Genomic DNA, 21809 nt, shown 5'->3' with positions numbered 1-21809 from the left:
ATATATATATATATCTTTTTTCCTGGTGAAAACACTGCTAATGGATTATTTACAGGAATATTGACATCACTGAGGCCCATGATGCAAATTGCAATACTTGTGTGGGATGTGACAGGTCAATGTTAGTACAACTCTAATTGAAGAGGCCTTGACTAACATTCTTCTACTCTTTATTTAGTCCACTGGCTGACAAAGGGGAATTCTCAGCATGGCATTTCATAACAAGAACCCCTTAAAAGTTCTTGTTTGCTGACAAAATGCTGTCAAACAGTCCATGTGTAACAGGATTCTGGTTCAGCATAGCTAAAAAGCCAGAAGATTAGGCCTGTGATTGGAAATAATAAGCTTGGCTGTGGAAAGTGACTGTTCTTCAGGACTCTGCCTAAAAAGACACTTGTGCATTCAACGTACTGTGTTGTCATAAGTAATGGATAAAACTGTCCTGTATTTTTTGGAGATTTCTCAATTGATACAGTCCCAGGAAATGTCTAAAGGCATCCAAACCGTTCCTGTAATTTGATTGTTGTTTTGATTACTAATTGTACAGTTATTCAAGTCTCTGGCCTTAGTCACTCTGCTGGCCTGGTTTCATGTCAGATGCTTCGCTGACCAGAGTCGGGGGGGGTGTCACCAACATGACGTCAACCAAGAGCATAGCTGACTTTCTAGCACGAGTCTCAGATGTGGTAACAGTTACCCAGAAACCCAGACCAGTGTGTTACTGTTTTGCCAAATGTATGACCCAGTTGATCCAAAAATCAAATAAGAAACAAATCCTGCAGGAATAACCCCACCCCCCAGTCCTCCACTCAGCTGCTTCTGAGGAAGTTGAGAATAGCAATTAAACTACGTAGGAGTTTAAGTCTGCTGGCATTTTTACTTTACATTGTTTTTTCTTTTCTTATATGAATAGCAGTGAGTGAATCACTAAGAAGCTGGATTTCATTTTACATCTTTCTTCTTACTCTTCGACAGACTGGATGAATGAAAACACTGATTTTGTTCACATGGTTTCTGCTGCTCTTGGCTCGCCAAAGGGTCTCAGTGACAAAGTCCAAGTTGCACGTCCCCCTCTTTGCCCTCCTCTCCTTGAGTTCTGCTGGGTTGGTTAAATCTGTGAGCATTAGTGGGCGTGAGCATGTGAGTGTGTGTTGGTGCTTCAAGGGCGCATGCGAACTGAGGCCCAGGGGGGAAAGCCTTCCACACAGATCTTAGCCAGCTGCCCTGCTTTAAACACTTCACTGCAAGAAGAGTACAAGAGAGGGGGAATCCGCATGCATCACCCCTACTAGTGTACTCAGAGTACACCGGCAAAGCAGCTGCCAGCTCTACAAACAGCAGACGAGTCCTTCTGCCTCAGATTCACAGGACTCAAAGGGCACTTGCTGCCCTGAGAGGTAGTTGTTCAAACAACCTGACCTCTGGGGTTAAGTAAAGTCAGTTTGCGTGAAGCTCTGTGGAGGAGGGGAGGAAGGAACAGGCACCAGTTAGTGGGAGGTTTGAGGCCACGGTGAGGCTCCTGCACTGCTCAAGAGGGAGACAAAGAAGTCGCCAGGAAGCGGGAGAAGAAGAGGAGATGGCCACGGGAGAAATCACAACACTTCCCTCCACACCTGAAGACGGCGGCAGCGGTGGCTTTCCTCCTGGGAGCTTCAAGGAACCCAAAAGACTGTATTGTAAAAACGGGGGCTTCTTCTTGCGGATAAAATCTGACGGAGGAGTGGATGGAATCCGGGAGAAGAACGACCCCCACAGTGAGTACCTCCAATCTCCTCCTTTTTGCTTTGCACAGCACACAAAGCTTCTTTATTTATTTATTTATTTTTAAATATGCAACAGGGAGGTAAGAATGAGGCACAAAAAAATCAAGAAGGAATGATGTGAACTTTCCAGCTTACTGAGGTTTATTCTCCATTAGTAAACAGTGTGACCAAACTGTGTGCAGGTCCACGTCTGGAAAGTATAATGACCTATAAGAAGTAAACCTCAAATTTTCTTAATCAATGGAAACTTTGATGGTCTATTCTTGTTTTTAATGTAGATCACCATCCTGAGTCACAGCCATTCACACTGCTCACTGTGTTTTACGTCACACAAGACAGCACAACATGGAGTTGCCAGAATTCCTGACTTACTGTCAGAGGTCATTAAACGTATGCCCCTAATACTGTACATCTAAAAAATAATACTCCTATTACAAAATGTAATATGATGTAAAATATATTCTTACCACTCATCTGTACCATCAGTCAGCCACTATTCATTTAGACAGTGAGAAGAGTGTTTATGCTCGTATGTTCTTCTTTCATTTAGAAACTCTTAAAGTGAAAACATTAACACACTTCTTTGGCTTGAACAAGTGTGATACCCTGTGGTGTCTCTGTATTTCTGATTACTTTTAAGTATGTGTCCTAAGTTGCATCAGTCAGTGGGGGGGTGGGGACGACACATGAAACTATGCGCTTATAAACACGTTTGGAAGTTCAGACGTGGCTGAAAGTGTTGGTGCCCTTCTACTTACAAAAGAAAGTGACAGAAGTTATTGCCATCCACTGTTTTCTATCCCATGTTTATTGTAACAGACAAGTTGCTTTTGATTTTCGATGTAACACTGGGACCTTTAGTCTAATGTTATGTAGCACATCCTTTTGATTCCATCACTGGAAACATGCACTTTGGTAGCTCTTAATGAAACGCCTACACTTCTCAGCTGGTAGTTTGCCCACTCTTCCATTCTCCAGTTTTCTCAGGTTTGATGCCTTCTCCCAGCTGCAGCTCCTTCCATAGATGTTCACTTGGTTTAATATTGTTCCGCTTCAGAAACACTCTGGTGTTTTCTTCTCAGCCCTACTTTGTGCTATTAGATGTTTGGGTCATTATTCTGTTGGAGGATCCATGACCGGCGACTGTGACATTCTGCAGTATGTCCAGTCCAGAACAAGTATCTTCTGATTTCACTGTTTTACACAGATTCAAGGCAGCATGAACCAGAAGCAGCAAAGCAACCCCATAAGAAAACTGAGCCTCCTCCATGTTTCACAGATGGTCTTCTTTCTTTGGAAGCTTCCTTTTTTTTTTTGTTTGGCCGTAAAGACAATAGTCCATTTAAAATATCACTACGTTCCACTTATTTATCACCACTTTTAAGTTCTTACAAAAATGTTTCTTAGGTCATTTTAGAAGATCTTTGTATAATAAGCCAAAATAATAAAAACACAAAAAGAAGCTCTTTTAACAGCTTCTTTGTTTACGAACCAAACGTATGCAGGTATAACAAAAACATTGCTTCAGAAAGGTCCCAACCCATTTCACCACATCTGTACTATGTATTACCTAAGATACCGTGTTTCAAACAGGTGTTTCCAAACAGATCTTGATATGGAAAACGTTCAGGGAGAGGTGAGCTATTTTTTAGAATAATTCAGTTATGCTGCAGTCAATCAGGATTATTTGTGAAATATGCCACGGAAATGATGTGAGCAAGTTATAGTTTTAGTTTGTTTGCCATTTGCTGTTTAAAAATTCTTCCCTTTAGTTTTATCCCAGGTTCAGAAAACAATGTTCATAAAACAGTAATCAATATTAATCTTCTAGCTTTTCATGATAGTGGTTTCTTGTGACCAGAGCTGTGCTTCAACAATGAGCCTTTTGTTAAAGTTGTGATAGTCCTGCCAACATTTTAGACAAGCAAACATACCTGTCAGTGAGAACTGGAAATATTACCTAGAAGAGCCAAGGATCGTCCAGTGGGATTTTTGTGCTAATGTAAATGTGACTCTACTTCATCATAATTATGTTCCCATGCTAAAGCTTTCTGAGGACAAAATTGCCCATCAACATTGAAAGAAATTACGTCACTGACCCCAGGACAAACACAGATAGGACCACACTGTACAGGGAGAAAGGGAAAGTTTTACTTAATTCACAGTAGCTGTGGGTCATCATACATCCAGTAAACAGTGAACACACCACTGCACACTCGGACCAATTATACCTTTTTTCTCAGGGAATAACACCTCTTTGATATGTGACATGAATCATCCAAGCAGCAAACCTAACTGTGGACAGATGTGTCTCTCTGAAGTCCCTTAATTCACCTTACAGGGCCCCTGTTTTGTATTTGGTGGTTTGGCTTCATGCAGAGTATGCTCTGTTGACAAGCAGTGCTGTCTCTTCAGAGGTGACCGATACACCTGCGAGGAGGCTCCCATAGCCCACAGTCAGTCACAGTGTACGGTAATGCTACTGTTTGGTGGTTTATGTGAGCTGGCTTTGTTATACCATATTTGTTTATGCTGGTTCCTTGATTTACTGCAAATCAGCCAGTGAAATGGGGACAACCACAACAAAAACCAGCTCAGAAGAAGACACCGACTGCTGTGGCTTACAGCAAATGAACAATGCTCTGAAGGAACAATAGACTGATGAGAGCATTTTAGCTTTTAGCCCATTGATTTGGTTTTATGGCACATGAACTGAGTGGTTCATTCTCAGTGCGTCAGTTGCTACAGGCAGCTAGAAAACTCTGAAAAGCAGGCAGATAAAGTTTTCTCTTAGCTGGTAAACATAGTGGTGCATTTAGCTGCTAAATAGCCAGGTATTCTTTTTTTATTTTTACCCTCAGGAGTTAGTGGAGGCCAAATTAGAGCTAAAATAAGAGTTAGAATTAAAATAAGAATTAGACTGACATTAATTAGGTTGCCAGAAAAATGACTATAAATAAAATAACGTATCTGTTTTTTTGGCTTGTTTTGAGGTGCTGCCCTCTTGTGGTGTACAATCAGTTAGCACAGCTTTAAGTAGTGAAATGCTGTCCTCTTAAAAACATATGTGAACAGTCACCTCCTCCTGTTTTGTGATGTGAAACAAATCAGAAAACGTCCCCTTTCCCTTCTTTTGGACATGATGGTCTCACTTCTTACTGTGAAGTCTCAAATTAATGTAGTAACAATTTGATATTGAAATAAAACACACAGCACCTTGTTGTCTTGGCTGTATCAGGGGTGGTGTTAGATCAGTTACAGCAAAACTCATACAGTTATAACATATTCAGCTGTGATCTAGTGTAGGAATCTGGTCATAGGTTGTTTATGCCACCTTTATCTTTTTATTAAACATATTATTTACTGTTTTAAACACCCCACAGTCAAATGATAAATGTTTTGTGCCTTTGCTCATTTCAAATAAACTTTTTGTCTTTTTTCCTCAGTAAAGCTACAATTCCAGGCGACCTCTGTGGGGGAGGTGGTCATCAAGGGTGTTTACGCTAATCGCTATCTGGCGATGAACAGAGACGGGCGACTGTTTGGAGCGGTGAGTGAGTTGGATTAACTAAAGCATGTGGGATTAATGTGCAAAGATAAGAGTTTACTATAAATATAGTGCCATGAAATCATAAAAATAGCACTTTTGAAAGGCTTCAAAAATGTTTTTCTTTTCACAAATCTGTATCGAACAGTAAATGTTTTTCATTTGACCCCCAGTGCCCTATTTAGACTGCTGTGTTTTGAAAACCAAATATTTACCAGTCATCCAACTAAAAAAAAATCCTCTGCTGGTGGAGAAAAGTGAGCAGGTGAATGACAGGACTTCTAGTATTTTCAGGCTTTTACTGTGAAGTTGTTTTGGGTTTCCCAGGTCAAACTGACAGTCATAGGGGTGATGAAGACGATGGGGATTAAAGTTCTCTGAGAGACACAGGACAAAATCACAGGGAGATTTCTGGAGCTGCATCCAACTATTGATATTTATAAGATGGATGAAGAATGGCTTTTGTTCAGACATGGTGGAATAAACGAGGGGAGTCCTGACAGCGTGGGAAAAGAAATGATGGATAGGCTTAAATGTTCTGAATGAAGATTTAATAGAAAAAGAATCAATTTAACAGTGAAAGAACAGGGGTTAGAAAAATTCCTTATTGAACCTTTGTATAATATTAGACCCATAATGCCTACTACATGCCTTCTACAAAGTGAGCAGATGCACGATGGGGCCTGTGTATTCTTTTTGTCCTGCAGTAGAACATCTGTAGAGGGGTTTTAGAGCTTTGGGTGGCTTCAGACGGTGACAGATTATCTGACTGACCAGGAGACAAAGTGTGACTGCCTGCCTTTTTTTAGTTGTTCAATGATAAGATGTTTCATGTGTGTGAAAGAAACAAAATCTGAACTGAAACACTTTCACATACAGCATAAACAAAGTTAAGACACCCTGCACGTGATCTGACCACTCTGACAGACATGCTGCCTTGAAGAAATGAGCAGTTTTTACAGTGTGCACCATCACAAATTAAAATTAAGTGAAAGGATTTCCTGGATGTCCATGAGAAACAGCTGTCGATCTGTTGCCACAGTGTTGTTGCTCACAGCGGCAGTGTGAAGTGTCGGGGACTGATGTGGTTTGGTGGTTGAAAGTCCGCAGTCCATGTAATTGGCACGAAGCATTTCCTCTTAATGAGAAGCTACAAGTTGTGAGGTGCCACCCTTAGGCGTCGCTCTGCACCGCCTTTACTTGTGCGTAGAACATCATCATAAAACCCACAGGCAAAATCCACTCTCCTCTTATTACATCTGTAGTGTCAAATAGGAAAAGTTAGCATATTGACTGATATGAAAATATATATATATTTGTTGTTGTCAAATAAGTAAGAATTTATTTCCTTATTTGGCATCTTGCCTGGATGTGTCTCGGGTCTGGTATTATGTTATTAGCTGTGTATTACCTCCTTGGCTGATATATTTTTGCCAGTATAACTGACAAATATTGACTCCTAACACATACATCTATACAGACATTTGTTTTGGTAATATGATCTGACAAGCCTGGAGTTGTTTTATTCCAACATAAAAATTTAATATATATACATATATACAATTGGATGCACTTTCACCTTAACATCTGTGTTTATGAAGCTCAAAATGATTTTTTGTGGAATTGTCATAAATGTTTAAATTCAATTCTATGTTTATACTGGACTACATTATATTCAGAGATGTCTCTATATTTTGTCCACCTCAGCTACGTACACGAGAGGGTCAAAATATTAGGAACGCCTCTGAATATAATGTAGTCCAGTACAACACCACCTTTAACTATGACCTCAATAATAAACATAATTGAATTTATACATTTATGACAATTTTACCAAAAGCTGAAACTTTTTGAGCTTCATAAACACAGATGTTAAGGTGGAAGTGTTGCATTGAAGTGTATACAACTGTACAGGTGTACCTAATCAAGTGGCCCATGAGTGTACATTCAATTTTGTTGGAAGCTATTTATTGCTTTTGCATAACGAAAGTTCTCTATTACAAACTGAAAAAAGAAGTCTTCTGACTAATGGCTCCATAGCTGTGCAGTCCCAGCCAGCTAAAAACAGAAACTAAAACAAAAGCCTCTTGTCCGAGTGGCTGCAGGCAGGTGACGCCCAGTGAGACACCGAGATTTTGGCCAGACACTCTGTAATTAACATTTTCTTCAAAGGATAGTGTTAAAAAAAGAGCTTGTGTAAACACCAAATTAGATGTGATCAATAACATGACAGCACAAGAGGCAAATCATTTAGTTTGTACTTGAACTCATCTTCATGTTTTGCCCCATTCAAACTCTTAGAATTGTATTCTTTTTAAATCCAAGTTTGTCTTGGATTGAACATCTTAAGTTCTTTATTTCTTTGCCGTGTGGAAAAAAAATACAGTTTTATCACATTTTGGGTTTAATGTTTAATCACAATTCCAGAAATCTGAACAAAGAAAATGTGGCTGTGATAATGTGACTTGTCAGGCATGGTTTCCTTTTTTAAAATGTCTTCATTAGTGTGAAACACTGAGCAGAAATTCTTCCAAACCAACAATTTCCTTCAAAATAAAAGTGAAATTAAGCTCTGACGTGTTTCATGTGGTAATTTAATGTCATAAAATGCCAGCATTCTGAATGTTCACTCTTTACTTCAACATATATTAAACAAATGTAATCAAATGTTACTCTCAGCAGCCGACTCTCCTGTTTAAATCACCCACACCTCCTGCTGTTCCTCTCTAAACACCAGAATTAATTTCAGTGCACCGAAGAGCAAATGAAACCTCACTTATTTGTCATTCCTCTGTGTCCTTCCCTTCAGAGACGAGCAACAGATGAGTGCCACTTCTTAGAGCGGCTTGAAAGCAACAACTACAACACCTACCGCTCCAGGAAGTACCCGAACATGTATGTGGCGCTAAAGCGGACTGGCCAGTACAAGGCTGGAAACAAAACTGGACCGGGTCAGAAGGCCATTCTCTTTCTTCCGATGTCTGCCAAAAGCTAATCTGTGATCCGGTCAAGAAATACTAAGAAGGTATTCGACAAAGAAGATGTGACGGCAATGAAGACAAAGCATCCCATCATTGCCCAAAATAGCTGTGATGCTTTTCAACTGTTATATCCCAACAGTTATCTTTCATCCTGAACATGTCTGCTATTATTAAGCTTTACTTTCAAACAGTGGCGCACATTCACGTCCAGCTGCTCCCAGTAAATCCAGGCTTTTATTGTGGACCAGCCAGCTGCTACAGAACAGCAGCACAGTATCATTTGTTCATATTATGTCTACAGAACCGATCTTCCTTCTCTGGCTGAAGATTCCAAGCAGCACCATTCTAGTCTTCCCAGTCTGCTTTTTACCCTTTAGTTCACGACAGGGAAGGTCAGGGTTTAAAAGGACGTAGAAGAAAACTGTGTTGAAACGTATCCTAGATGAAGGGGCACTCAAATCTGAAATGATTTGAAGATCACTTGTGATTTGAAGGGACTGAACACAACCATTGAATTCTTACTTTTTTTTATCTTAATTAGAATTTTTGATTAGTGACAATGAAAATTAAACACACTAAAATCTAGTTATGTAGATTTGTCAACCTTTTTTACACTAGTCAGTATTTTGGCACACTGAATGGATACACAGTGAGCTTTGTGAGCTTGTCTTCATTTTCTGATAAGATTGCATTCCCTTTTATACCTTTTGGAATTATCTGGGATTTGTGCAAAACATTTCATGGCACTGGAGCGTAAAGTATATAATACAAGCTACAGTACTTGCGGTGAATGATGCTCTGTTCCTTAACAGGCAGTTATGTATCTTGGGGGGAATGCTGATGATTTGTACTTTCACCAGCTAGCAAGTAGGCTACTTTAGGAGGCAATATTAATATTGCCTTAATTAGTATCATTAAGTAGTTAACAATATAAAATCAGCTAAACTTAACACTGATTGTGCAATCAGCAGACTTCGGGGCAAAAATGTAATCATTGGCTCACAACCACTGTTGCCCGACAAAATAAGTCGTATAAAACTCTGCGGTCTTGCAGATAGCATACTGGCATAGTCCTTTAAAAAGCACAAAGTGAATGTGGATGTAAATCACAGCCTATAGTAACAGTTGCAGTAATGTGTGAAACACACCGCTACCATCAAGTCCAGTTATAAATACACTTTAAATATGAGTATCATGGACAACCATGTGTCCATGATACACTACAACCCATTGAGGTTGATGAGGGCTTGCTAGGGTTTTAGTGTTGGAGGGAGCTGTCGGTGGTACAGCTGGTAATACATCCCAGAATAGACGGCAGGAAGCTCCTCCATGGTGAGGTCGATCTTGTCGAAGCCCTGCTCCAGACCGTACAGCAGCAGCCTGGCTATGCGAGCAGTGATGGGTGTGGTGTCGCCGGTCGTGGCCAGGTCAGCGAGATCCAGCCACTTGCAGCTCAGACACTCCTGAGTGCAGAAGTTGATATCGTAGGTAAGTGGGCCAAGTCGGCAGATGACATACATGTCCGACATACCAAAGGCACCGGGGTGGTTGTGCTGCTGCCGAACACTGAGCAAAGATCTGAACTCAGAGCGAACTCCAGTTTCCTCAAAGACTTCACGAATGGCAGTGGCACCTGTAAATATATATACATGAGGCATTCAAAGGGATTCCGGCAACAAAGATTTTATAGATATATATTCCCTCGTCAGAGTCACCTTCCAGATGATCTTTTTTTTTTTTTTAAGACAACCATTTGACGCTGCTTTTTGGGTTGGGTCATGTAAATAAAATTAAAGCTGCTTTAAGAAAAAAGGTGAATTTGAAGAAATTCTTTGCATAGCCTATATATCATGTGCCTTATTTTGTACGTTTCAAATGAATGTATATGTATAATCTTTAGACATAATACTAAAACTGAAAGGACTTAGCTAGATGTACTGTATTAGTTGCTCTGTTGGGCGTGACACTCACCAATATTTTCTCCGGGCTCAGACAAACCACCGGGAAACTTCCAAGCATTCTTTGTCTGAAATTCAAGAGCAAATTAAGTTCCAATTTAACATCAAGTGTGATGGATGGCACTGCTGTAAATGTACTGTAGAGCAATATCAACATGTACACTGCAAAAAAAACCTCCAGTCTAAGGTCACTTGTTTCTTCAAATTAGTGGCAATATATTAAAGTAAGGCTGTAGTTTTTTGCTGGTAGATCATACGTCCTAAGGGATTGTCTTATAGTATGTATCTGAACTATTAGTTATACAGGCAGAGGGAGTTTTAATGCTCCAATCTGAGAATCCTTTCATGTAATGTTTTAGATTTAATGCCTGACTCTTTTACATTTGATGCGTTGAAGTGTGTGTCTTCACTTCCACCACTTATCCTTGATATTTAAAAACAGTATGCTGCTGATTAAATTATGATGCCAGTGTTGTATATATATTTTTGTAGTTAAAGATTTTTGTATGCTACTCCTTTTCAGAAATGCTTCGTCGTCTTAAATTTTCCTATTTTTGTGACCCCCCCCGCCCCCGCCCACTGTGGGGAACACAAATGCACTTCAGCATTCATTTTCATGTATTGTCAACAAGATACCATATATATTTTTGGAGGTGTTTCTAAAATGAGTTAGTAAGAAGGAATAAAGAGATTTTGCAGAACTCTAATCAGTGTGGTTTTTCAAAGTAAAACATCTCATCCCCACAGGAACTGTGAGAGTAATGATCCCTACGCAATCTGTTCACACCGAAACTACCATGAAATAATGTTCCGGTGTCACTAGATGACGACTAAATCAAACACTCTTATCCATTACATCATTCATCTCTCTGATGGATGAAATTACCAACAGCCCTTCTTTTGTACTGATGTGAGGGCGATAATGTCCTGGTTTCTTTTCAGGAAGTTCCTAACCTTTCGTGAGCTCTGTAATGGCCAGTTTGCCAGAGACACTCCACTGCCAAGGGCCAGACTGTTGCTGTAAAAAGCCCATTTCCAGTAAACAACATGTTGAGGAGGAGGAGAGCAAGAGATAAAACACTCCCCACACTTCCAGGCCACTAACTGTTTCCCTCTGCTTCTGGACAAAAGCCATCATGAGACATTATACCCTCTTAAGATCCTGGCTGGGACACTTTACATGCTGTGTGCACTGAAAAGCAACTGCTGTGCTTCCAAAGGTCAGTTCACCCAAACTACAACAATACTCCATACATTCTCACATGGCACTAATGATATCGGCATAGAGTTTTGGGTTAATCTGTCAAGATTAAGAAAAAAAACATCCATCTGGTGAGATTTTCTGCCTCTAATACTTTGAAAATTACAAATTACAGAAAATGTATGTTTTTAAAGTAATTGTTTTGTTCAATCAACAGTCAAACCCCAAAGATTTTCGTTTGACTTTGGTAAAAACCTGAACCTGCTTGTCACATGTCTTTCATTGAGTTATCAGAGAGAGGGTCTTTACTTGTTGTCTTATTTATATCAAACAGGTCATATTCTTAAAAACCTACTGTATTCTACATTACTGCGTCGTTGTGCAGTCACTTTTTGAAATTGGTGGCGTTCTCATTTTGGCTAAGTGAGAAGGCAAACAAATCAGTGTGGAAAGGTTGTAAAAGAGGCCTGTTGTAAGTGAACCTGGTAACAACCTGGGCACCACAGCAGGGCTCTGTGAGAGCTGACAGAAACACACACTCACCACGTTGTGTGAGTGCATTCAGCTCATGTAAACACTGTTTGCTTGAGGTCAACTAATGTTGTGCGGAGCTATGTTAAGTGTGAGGGGAGCTGAAGGTCTGAAGGGATTTTCACCCACGCCTGGACCAACAGAGGTAACATACAACTTAGTAAATAAACAAAACTAATCAGTGACATTTTTAGCTGCCGCATCATAACAGACTGCTCATTTTTTTCATTAAGATGGAAGGATCACTGTCCAATAAATTGTGCAACAGATTTTTACGTCACCTGGCGAGAGCTGGTGGACTACCTGCCCAAAACCACTTTCTACCCACCAAAATGTCTTCGTTTTTTTTTTTTTTTTTAAGAAATGTGTCATTCTGCAAATGTCCTGACTGTACCTAAACACCGCTCTGTGCCTAGAGCTAGCTAGTTTCCTGATAATAACAATAACTGACTTTTTATTCATCCCTTTTCCCATCCCATATGGTTTTCTGAGGTACCAAAAATATATTATGACATCACTGTTATAGCCAACACATGAATTTAGTGAATAAAATAAGGCTGATTTTAATATCTTGCATTTAATTAACGTCTTTTATATGGCTAAAACAGTACGGGTGTAATAGATAACAATGAAGTGACACAGTTACCTTGTTTCTGTCTTGGACAACTAGAACCTTTCCAGTGGACTCATCAACAACCGCACCTAGATGGAATAAAAACAGTATTATTGCAAACTCTGTTTCCCCGTCTCTACAGTAAGCTGGTCCATAGTTTCCACTTCAGTAGTTACTATCATTTAGGGACAGACCTGTTGGCAGTCTAGTTCAAAGACAGTTACTGGATTGGATGAAACATAAAACCTGCACCATGTCAGGGACAAAGCCTGGAGCTGAGCCTCTGGCCAACAACACAACAGCTGCTTGTCCAGGTTGTGTTTTCTAACAAGTCTCTGCAGCTGACATTTAATCAAATCCACAGACAAACCAGTAAAATAAGTGACGGTATCAGTGCCAGGCTTGTTAGATCTAGGAATTGAGCTTCATTCCACTTCTCAAACATGATTATGAAACCAGCAAAAACTACAACAAGCTGTATGCACAACACTGACATGGCAAACACTGGAGACATGTGTCCAACCATCCAGTACCGTCTGTGATTCACTCTCCTTTTGTTCACCTGCTGTGGGAAATGTCTCCTTCTTTACCAGCTACAAGCTCCACATATGTTCACAGCTACTTGTCAAGTTTGTCTCTTTGTCCGCTCTTTACTGTCAATGAAACTGAAATGATGGTGTTGAGAGCGATGAGTGAAACAGGCCAGAATATGAAATCGATGAGCTCAAAGATGCTATAAACCTCGGTGATAAATGTCTGCGGGTCAAATACAACAGGTTGTGGATAAAGGCTAATTCACAGAGAGCAATAACTTTCCCCACAATTAGTCACAGTGGTAACAGAGACATGCTGATTCTATCTGCTTTAACATCAGCACCACATTTAGTAATTATGGACAAACGTCTTAATTCCCAAAAGTATAGACTGCATATACAGTAAACTATTCCTGTGCTGTAGAACTGTAACACGTGAACTCTTAAAAACATCCAAAGAGCAAACAAGAACAGATAACTATCAGAGAAGAAGGGGTTAAAATAAAATAGGTTATGGAAGAAGGCAACATTCCTTTGAGTCTGAACAGAGTCCGAGTGATTCAGCTGTACTCATGAATGATGTGGATATCCCACCTCACCATTTATCATTTTTCTCTTCTGCTTGAGCAGATGTTTTTTCAGCAGGTAGTGACTAAGATATCCAGCTATGTGCTGCTGTTGCTGCTGCTGCTGCTGCTACTGAGGAGGAGGAGGAGGATGACACAAAGAGGAAGGGAAACGAGACACCATCTTTTCCGGTTGCTCTGTCTGACCAAACAGGACGGGCCTCCTTGGATGAAAGTCACAGATGTGTAAAGAGGGATGGGTCGCCTTAAAGGCCTGACTTGGACTTCCAAGTGGAAATTGATGTCATCCCTGTTCCCTGTGCCATATGACGCCTGACAGGAGGAGGCCTGGTTGCTGCTAAGGGAGGCTATCATTATGTAGCCTTCAGTCCAGGAAACAAAATGCTGAACAGGAGCAGCAGAAAAAAAGGGGGATATGAAAAGCCCAGAAGCACTCGGGCACTGTAGCAGGTTCATTTGCAGCATTTACACTTTTATTATAGGTTAAATGAGTTTGATGTCTATTCTTAATCCACATTGTACATATGCTTCTCCGACTACTTTTTGGTTTTCCCGTAATTATATTTCCAGATATCTGTTATATATTATGAGGCTTGACTTGCTTTTAGTACTGATGATCTAGAAATGTGATTGCTGTGACTGAGAAGCAAAAAAACTGGATAATTCTACTTACAGCTTAGTATACTGAAGTAAGTGCTGTGATGCCTAGTTGGCTCCTTAGATTGACGGGTGAAATCATACTTGTTAATGCAAAGCCTGCTACTTTTAATTTAGTTTGGCTCTATACATACACCTACACTACTGTAAACAGGGTCTCGGAATGAAATCCAAAGTACCTGTGTTCACGTAGACCAGTCTATGTGAGTTCAGTTACGAGTTCCATCCCACTGTTAACACGCTTTAACAACATAGTTAGGTCAACTTTTAAATTCATCTTAAAGAGAACTGTAAATGCTTTTGCACTAACAGTCAGGTTCAGAAGCCCTTTGAGCTCATGTTTCCTTTGCTTAGCACACAATTGGAAATGTACTTCTAGCAGAGCGCTTGCGTCTGCTGTTGCTGCAGTGATGTTAGTGAGTGCCGTGTTAAATACAAACCCACTGTTTTTTAGTGAAGGTTATAACTATATCTATGATCTCTGGCACATCTTCTGACAGTTTACTGGTGTGTTGTTCCCATCTTTATCGAAATGCTAAAGAACCAAGCACACATGCACACAAGTAACCAAACAGCAGTGTGTTTCAGAATTCTAACCTTAGTTTCATCATTATTTGTGAGGGGTGGGGGGGCATTCTGGCAACACAAAGGGGAATTCTGGACCCCATTGCTCACTGAAGGATGCTCTGGACATGTTCTGACATGCTTCATGCGCATCCTCTCTTCTGGGAAGGCATCAGTGGCTGTCTGCCCTCTGCTGGACAATCTCAAACATTGCCGGCAGCTCCTCTTTCCACATTCACAGTCCTGATGACCCAATTTCCATGTACTTCAGTGAAATAGGCCAAAGTTGAAAAATGCGCAACAGCTCATCTGACAAACAATGTCTTATCCTTCTTCTTTAAACAAAGATAAGAACTTAATTTAAATCAAAGTTTATTCCAGCTGTAATCACTTGTTATGACCAACTATCGGACTCTGTTGTGTAATCACTTCACAAACCTGCAGCACTGAGTTATATTAAGAAATAAATACCTGGTACTAGTTTTTATCACTGCTGGGAGAATGTAAACTTTGCTTCCATCTCACTAGTTTGGGTTTGTGGTTCCCAGCAGCCTGTGTTCATCTCGGTCAGTCACATGAGTCTTTATAGCGGAGGACAGCCAGAATCAACGTATATACATATTTAATGTCTGTTATGAGTTTGTATCTTCCACTGACATTAAACATTTTAGGTAATAGTTCAGGTGTGGACCACATGGTTCAGTGCCCGGCCACGTGTCACAGCCCCCTCTCTCTGTTCTTCTTCCCTGTCGCTCTCTCTCTCTCTCTCTCTCTCTCTCTCTCTCGATTGTCTACTGTCCAATAAAAGAAAAATGTTAAAAACCAAATAAATAAATAAATAAAAACAGAATAAAGCAACAAGTTCTCACAATGAAGAGGCTGAAGTGTTTCCTTGGTAATAACTAATCAACAATCAGAATAGTTGTCAATATATATTCTATCTATTGAACAACAGGTTAATCTGTTAATTTAATTTAACTGCTATTTGTTTCTGTATAGCCTATATGGTAATATTGTATGTGCGTAGGCCTATCCTACTGTGTAAACTTGTGTGCCACCATCTTACCAGGGCTGCCCTGAGAAAGAGGTGGTAAACCTCAGTGGGACTTACTCTGGTAAAATAAATGTTAAAGAATAAATAAATAAAAAGTATATCATATTTTTGATGCAAGTTTATTGTGCTTGCTCAGAGTAATATTGTCTCAACAGACACATTGCACTAGGTGCCCTAAGTGTAAAGATGTATGGTTTATACTGTATATTTTTTAATGTGGAGGATACAGATAATAAACAATAATCAACATTTAGAACCTGAGTGCACAGACTCATAAAATGTTTATTGCATAAGACAGTAAATCTTGGACAGAGCTATACTGTGCAAACTGACAGTTTTGTCAAACTGCTACCTAAAATGCAGAATCTCTACCTGCCACTCCGACTTGGTGAGTTGCAAACCCAGGCAGTCGGCTTTTTCCTTCTCCCAGCCAGAGGGCCAACACAGAGTGGTCGTGCTTGGCGTGGTGGAACGTGAAGCCATGAGTCGAGGAGGCAGCAGCACATCGACTCAATGAGATGGGTATTCGCAGCCACACTGCTGCCTTCCCCTCTGATTTCCACTGGACCAGTGAATCTGTCAAGCACACAAACCCAGTTAACAAGCAACTGCCTCAATGAGCAGATTTTCCATGTGGAAGGTTTCAGGGTGGAATCCTGGAGCGACTGGAAGTATGCAGGCAAAAATAAGAAATCACATGTCACTTTAGCAAACAAGTGGTTTGTCCATTCATACCTTGTTGTAAATGTAAAAGTGTTGTGTGTAGAGATGTTATGACATGGCTTTCCTTCACTCCTGCACTAAACACTGTTGAAATAAAATCCAAAACGTCTTTATGCAGAATGGTCCATTTTAGATTGATGTAAATTACATCACTGGATTATAATTATTGATGCATTCATGTGTAAACATAACTAATGTTACAACTTGCAGGCCGGAGTTAGGTTCAAATATTCTGTTTACTGCTGTGAAATAACTAGTGCAGCTCTTATTCTGAGCCAGAGAGACTTTCATTTCCTTGTAAGGCTGCTCCTGTGCCCATGCATTAGATTAGACGACTGTCTTGTGCGGTCAGAGTCTGACAGATGAATGATTTGTGACTTTATACGTGGAATGAATGATCATGTTTGTTTCTCTCCGGGGCCTCCTGCACCACACTTTACGGTAACGAACCTTGCAGTAATCTGCTGAATGCGCCTTCGCTGATGTCCGCAGGTAAACCAGCGTCAGCCAGGTTCACGGTCACGCCACCGAATCGGTCCACCTGTCCTGTCAAAACACCGGCCCCCTTCACTCTGTGTAACTGGGAACGACTTCCTGTGCACGACAACGCACGGACAGCTGTGTTTGCGGGACAAAGAGCTTTACTGCAAAGCCTACCGCTCACCTGTGAAATCTTGGAAACCAAGGCACAGACAGCCATGGCGCTACACCCCCAGAAACTACCGTTTAAAGGTAGAAATCACTGGCTTTCCCGCTGGCTAACACAGTAATGGTAAGGTTGTGGCAAAGTCTACCCTGGAAGTTGCATAAATACCGTAATTCTCAGGCAAAACAGATCCATTCACACACCTGACAGTTTATCTCGTTAATACAGGATTGGCAGTAACAAAGGAAAATCACAGTTACATTTTATATCGATAAAAATGAACGTTTTTGTTCAATGAATAAATGCTTTTGTTTTTAAACATTTTTGTAAATCAATCCACAGTAGTGTGTTGGACCGCATTAGATACAAAAGACAAAACATGCGACATCAGTTTCCAGTCGGAGACACCAGGGTTTACGGTAAAGGGGGCGGGGCTGAACTTTAACCAGGAAGTTTACAACACTGCTCCATGTTTACACATGTTTGCACTTTCACGTGGACAAGATTCTCATTGTTAAAATGTCTTCAAAGAAAAATAAAGGCAAAATTAAAAAGGCGAATGAAAGGGACGGTTCGCTCGTCCTGAAGGAAGACTCGAGTGGCTCCTCAAGTCTGCAAACATCTGGCCACGACGGTGGAAACTGCACACGTTCAAGCAATTCGTTCACAGTCATCGATTTCATTGATAAAGGTGGGAGTTTGGTGCTTAAACTGTATAATTTAATATGTTGTAGCGTTCAGAAGAATGCTGTATAAAGGCGGTGCTGTTTCACATTGCTGCTGTTGTATAGCAAGATGCTAGTCCAGCTGTTCCACCTGTAAACAAGGACAGAGGGACACTTCTCATAGTTTTCTCTGCGTTTTAAAATGACCGAGTGAAGTGAAAATGGCTTTAATAAGAAGGAAAGTAAACTAAATCACTTACAGTTTGGATGCAAAAGTTTGAGACAAGTGATATAATTTTATTTTTGCATTCATTCAGTTCATTCTTTAAGTTAAAAGAAGTAAATACGACCCCAGCAGCAAACAGACACAGCAGATTGACTTTTTTTTTTTCAAATGTTAAAGCACTGTCAAGTTTTAATTTCCTGACCTTGTAAATTTCATGTATTTAACAAACAGTATACAGTACCTGAGGTGCAGAAGCTTGGGCACCCTACAAAGTCAGTATTTGGTTTTCTTCCTCCCTCACAGCACTGCATCTCTACTTCCTGTCCTGTCACAGCTAAGAATCTTTATCGCCCTCTCTCTGCACATATTCCAAGGCTGTCTTGCACACACAACAGGTTTAAAATCCCTGCTGAAATAAGGGGACTTGAACAGGGGCTGTGGGGTTGGCTCAGAGCATTTTCATCTGCAACCCCAAATTTTCTGGTTTGCGACTGTGTCAACAAAGACCCAGGACTGTTGTGCACCTTAAAACTTGTTTGCAGGAAGAACGGGACAAAATCACACCTGACACGCTTAATGACTTGGTGTCCTCAGTCCCTAAACGTCTTTTAAGTGCTGTGAAAAGGAACGCTAACATCACACCACGGTAAACGCTTTACTGGTCCAACTTCTTTTGGAATATGTTGCAACATCAAGATTGAAGTGAGTGTTTATTTTGAACAATGAATAAAGTTGATGAGGTATCACATTAAATGAGAGTGGAACACACAATGCAGTACACATTATCTCCTATTGTGTTCTCATTATATTTGTTTTACATACTTTTTATTATATTTCTTTCACTCACTGTTTAAAGTGCCTTTAGATTTTGTGCTACTTTATATTTCACTCGTCACACTTCTCATTTGTGTTGTTTGGCTTTCAGGGTGGACGGCAAAGTAAGAATTTCATTGTGCAGGGAAACACGTTTCCATACTGTGCATATGACAATAAAGCGCTGTATTGTTTTCAGTCTAATACAGGACACAGATGATTTATAAATCACTATTTTCACTTTTATTTTTGATTTTACATAACGTGCCAGTTTTTCTGATTTGGGGTTGTAGAATTTGCTGCTGTTTAGTGGAATTCCTTCATCTCTCTCTCTCTGTGCAATGTTTCCTGTTTTTTTCTAGCTTTTTAAGTTTGTTATACTAAAAGTAACAATGCATTAACATTTGAAGACCGGCTTATCTTTTTGTTTGTTGCAGGGGTTGTATTTAATCCCGTGGACTTCTGGACTTGAACTGCATACATGTCAATAAAAAACTGTTAAAGTAGGGGTATTCTCAAATGATTGACCAGTCGTGTTTGACATCATGGTTGCACATCATATTTTTGTTAATTTTCCTTGCAGCAGATGACAAAACACCCAAAAGTTGCAGATCAACTTTAGCCCAACTGAGCCTCTATTCAATGAAGTCAGCCAATGTGTGCATTGGGAGACCAGTTCTGCTGACGAGTACTACAGGTCAACAAGAGGTATTCTATCCTCTCCTCATATTAAATGAGCTTTTAGTTGATGAATTGTGTCTATTCTCTGAGCACCACCCACTCTCTCTGCAGCTGCCTGAAAAGAATGCAGCCCTGAAACCACTTAGTAATCATCTTCTTCTGCCAGGTGTGTGTGGGATGGCCTGTTGCCTCCTTTCCTGGTGGAAAAGTCGGTCTTCAGAAGTGTGCTCAGAACAACCTGAGAGTGAAGTCGGGAGATGAAGTGATGCTGCACCCTCTGATGGGCCCTGTGCTTCAGGCTGAAGAGGTGGTATTATGTAACAGGTAAAAGTCATCTGCTTTTCATGGCCTAAAACCCCTCGACCCAAACTACACTTAATAGACAACATAACCGTTCAATCACTTTGTTTGACATTTCTCTAAACTTTCTCTTTTTGTCACAAAACTTTCTTGTTCATGTCATAACATGACACATTGGCATGTTGTTATAATAACAAAATATGAAACATTATTTTATGTCCTTTCAAAAACCCAAAGGCAGTATCACAGATTGGCTCAGATGCACAGCCTTGCTGTTGACTTTATTTTGTTTATTAAGTAAACACTGCCATCTGCTGGTTATATGTGGTGGCTGCAGTTCAGATGTCAATAACTATTGTCTACATTTACAGTCAAATCTCAGTGTAATGCATCTTTTAATTTACTGTATATCTGGTTTTATATTACTTGTCATGAGATACTGATTATTTTCTTGACATTGTATCTCATTTATTTACAAGTCTGTGTTCTATGATGCTGCTGTCGTGCTCCTGTACAGAGATGTTTAATCTCAGTAAAGCATTTCCTGGTTATATAGGGCTGTATATAAGCAAATAAGGTTTATTCTCACATGCATGTAACTTTATTTCAGGTCAAAAGACGACACATTGCAGACAGACGAGTTCAAGAACTTCTTCTTGAGATCTCTGGGTATGTCTGTTTGCTGACTGTGTACATTCAGTTTATATGTACAGAATGCTGTTTTATATTGTCCTGTTTCTCTTCTCGTTAGCCATCTTTCATGTGCCTTAGATTTGTAACAATATGTTTATATTTACCCCATTCTGGGGAAAAAAAGAGAGAAAATGCCTTGACTTTATTTTTAATTGTAGTTGATTTCCTGTTTGATGACTGACCAGAGAGTTTTTGTGTTCTACTGGGATAACTCTCCTGGTTTGTCTTGTGCCAGCGGGGAACATCATTCTGCCAGGAAATGTCCTCTCCCTGACCTACTTTGGCCGGTCGTGCAGTCTCCGAGTTGAGACAATCAGAGGGGAGGATGGCATCACTGTCCAGAGACCAGCTCCTCTCCCAGGACTGGGTCCTGACATGGAGGTGTCTTCTGTGAGTCCTCTGGACTCCACATCAGCCGATCTTTCCCTGCAGCTCAGCCTGCTGACTGTTGATGACAACAATGGTGACGGGACACCAGGCTCATCTGGTGAGCTGGGTCCTGCAGCCAGCACCCCATGCCGACCTGACCACCTCCCTTCTCTTTCATCACCCCCTGCTTCATGCACTCCTTACTGCACATCCCAGAATCCTTCAGCAGAGTCAGCGGAGGATACTGTCCATCTAGAGAGCTCACTCATCTCAGAGCAGACAGGGACAATTCCCAAAGCTCCCCCTGGTGTTGCACTGAGTACTGACACCTTCTACTGCCTCTCCTGCTCAACTAAAGTCAGTTTCAGAGACAGAGCAGGGCAGGAAGATCCAGATGCAGAAGCTAAAAGGTCAAAGGTCACATACAGCATGATTGGAGGGCTCAGCAGCCAGTTGGATGTCATCAGAGAGACCATTGAGCTTCCTCTGAAACACCCTGAACTGTTCTCCAACTATGGTACGTCCCCTGATTAGAAAAAAATACGATAAAGACTAAAATTGTAAAGTTTATTAAATTATGAGTTTGAATAATTTAACTCTCTATACATTTTACATTCAGGTAAAACAACAACATGTAAATACTAGACATTAAAATGGTATATTTGTCCCTCAGATGCCCATGATGGCATCATTGTTGTGGCTGG

At 40.4% G+C, this 21809-nt stretch overlaps 3 protein-coding genes across 5 annotated transcripts in view; 2 read left to right on the top strand and 1 right to left on the bottom strand.

Moving 5' to 3' along the window:
* The first annotated feature begins 921 nt into the window (after positions 1-921).
* fgf2 (fibroblast growth factor 2) lies at positions 922-8325 on the top strand. The gene is made up of 3 exons (XM_020594071.1): positions 922-1754; positions 5210-5313; positions 8120-8325. The coding sequence occupies exons 1-3, from the start codon at positions 1577-1579 to the stop codon at positions 8303-8305; spliced, it is 468 nt and encodes a 155-aa protein (XP_020449727.1). The 5' UTR covers positions 922-1576; the 3' UTR covers positions 8306-8325.
* Positions 8326-9527: 1202 nt separating this feature from the next.
* Positions 9528-17519, bottom strand: nudt6 (nudix (nucleoside diphosphate linked moiety X)-type motif 6). Its single transcript, XM_020594070.1, has 5 exons — positions 17163-17519; positions 16362-16565; positions 12628-12683; positions 10263-10317; positions 9528-9924 (listed from the first exon to the last, which is right to left on the bottom strand). Exons 1-5 carry the CDS (start codon positions 17410-17412, stop codon positions 9542-9544), a joined length of 948 nt encoding a protein of 315 aa, XP_020449726.1. The 5' UTR covers positions 17413-17519; the 3' UTR covers positions 9528-9541.
* Positions 17520-17792: 273 nt separating this feature from the next.
* The window catches only part of afg2a (AFG2 AAA ATPase homolog A), a 101130-nt gene continuing 97113 nt past the window's right edge, over positions 17793-21809 (top strand). Inside the window, exons 1-5 of one of the 3 annotated variants that reach the window (XM_020594069.1) lie at positions 17793-18049; positions 19646-19770; positions 19910-20067; positions 20654-20712; positions 20972-21622. In XM_020594069.1, the coding sequence (XP_020449725.1) occupies positions 17878-18049; positions 19646-19770; positions 19910-20067; positions 20654-20712; positions 20972-21622 (1165 nt within the window). In that variant the 5' untranslated portion in view covers positions 17793-17877. The remainder of the gene's footprint in view (positions 18050-19645; positions 19771-19909; positions 20068-20653; positions 20713-20971; positions 21623-21809) is intronic. The other 2 variants (XM_020594068.1, XM_020594067.1) reach the window with 2 other exon arrangements.

This window comes from Monopterus albus, unplaced genomic scaffold (genome assembly GCF_001952655.1).
Source record: "Monopterus albus unplaced genomic scaffold, M_albus_1.0 scaffold21.1, whole genome shotgun sequence".
Lineage (NCBI taxonomy): Eukaryota > Metazoa > Chordata > Actinopteri > Synbranchiformes > Synbranchidae > Monopterus > Monopterus albus.
The sequence above is the reverse complement of the archived record's forward strand: the minus strand, read 5'-3'. Positions and strand labels throughout refer to the sequence as shown.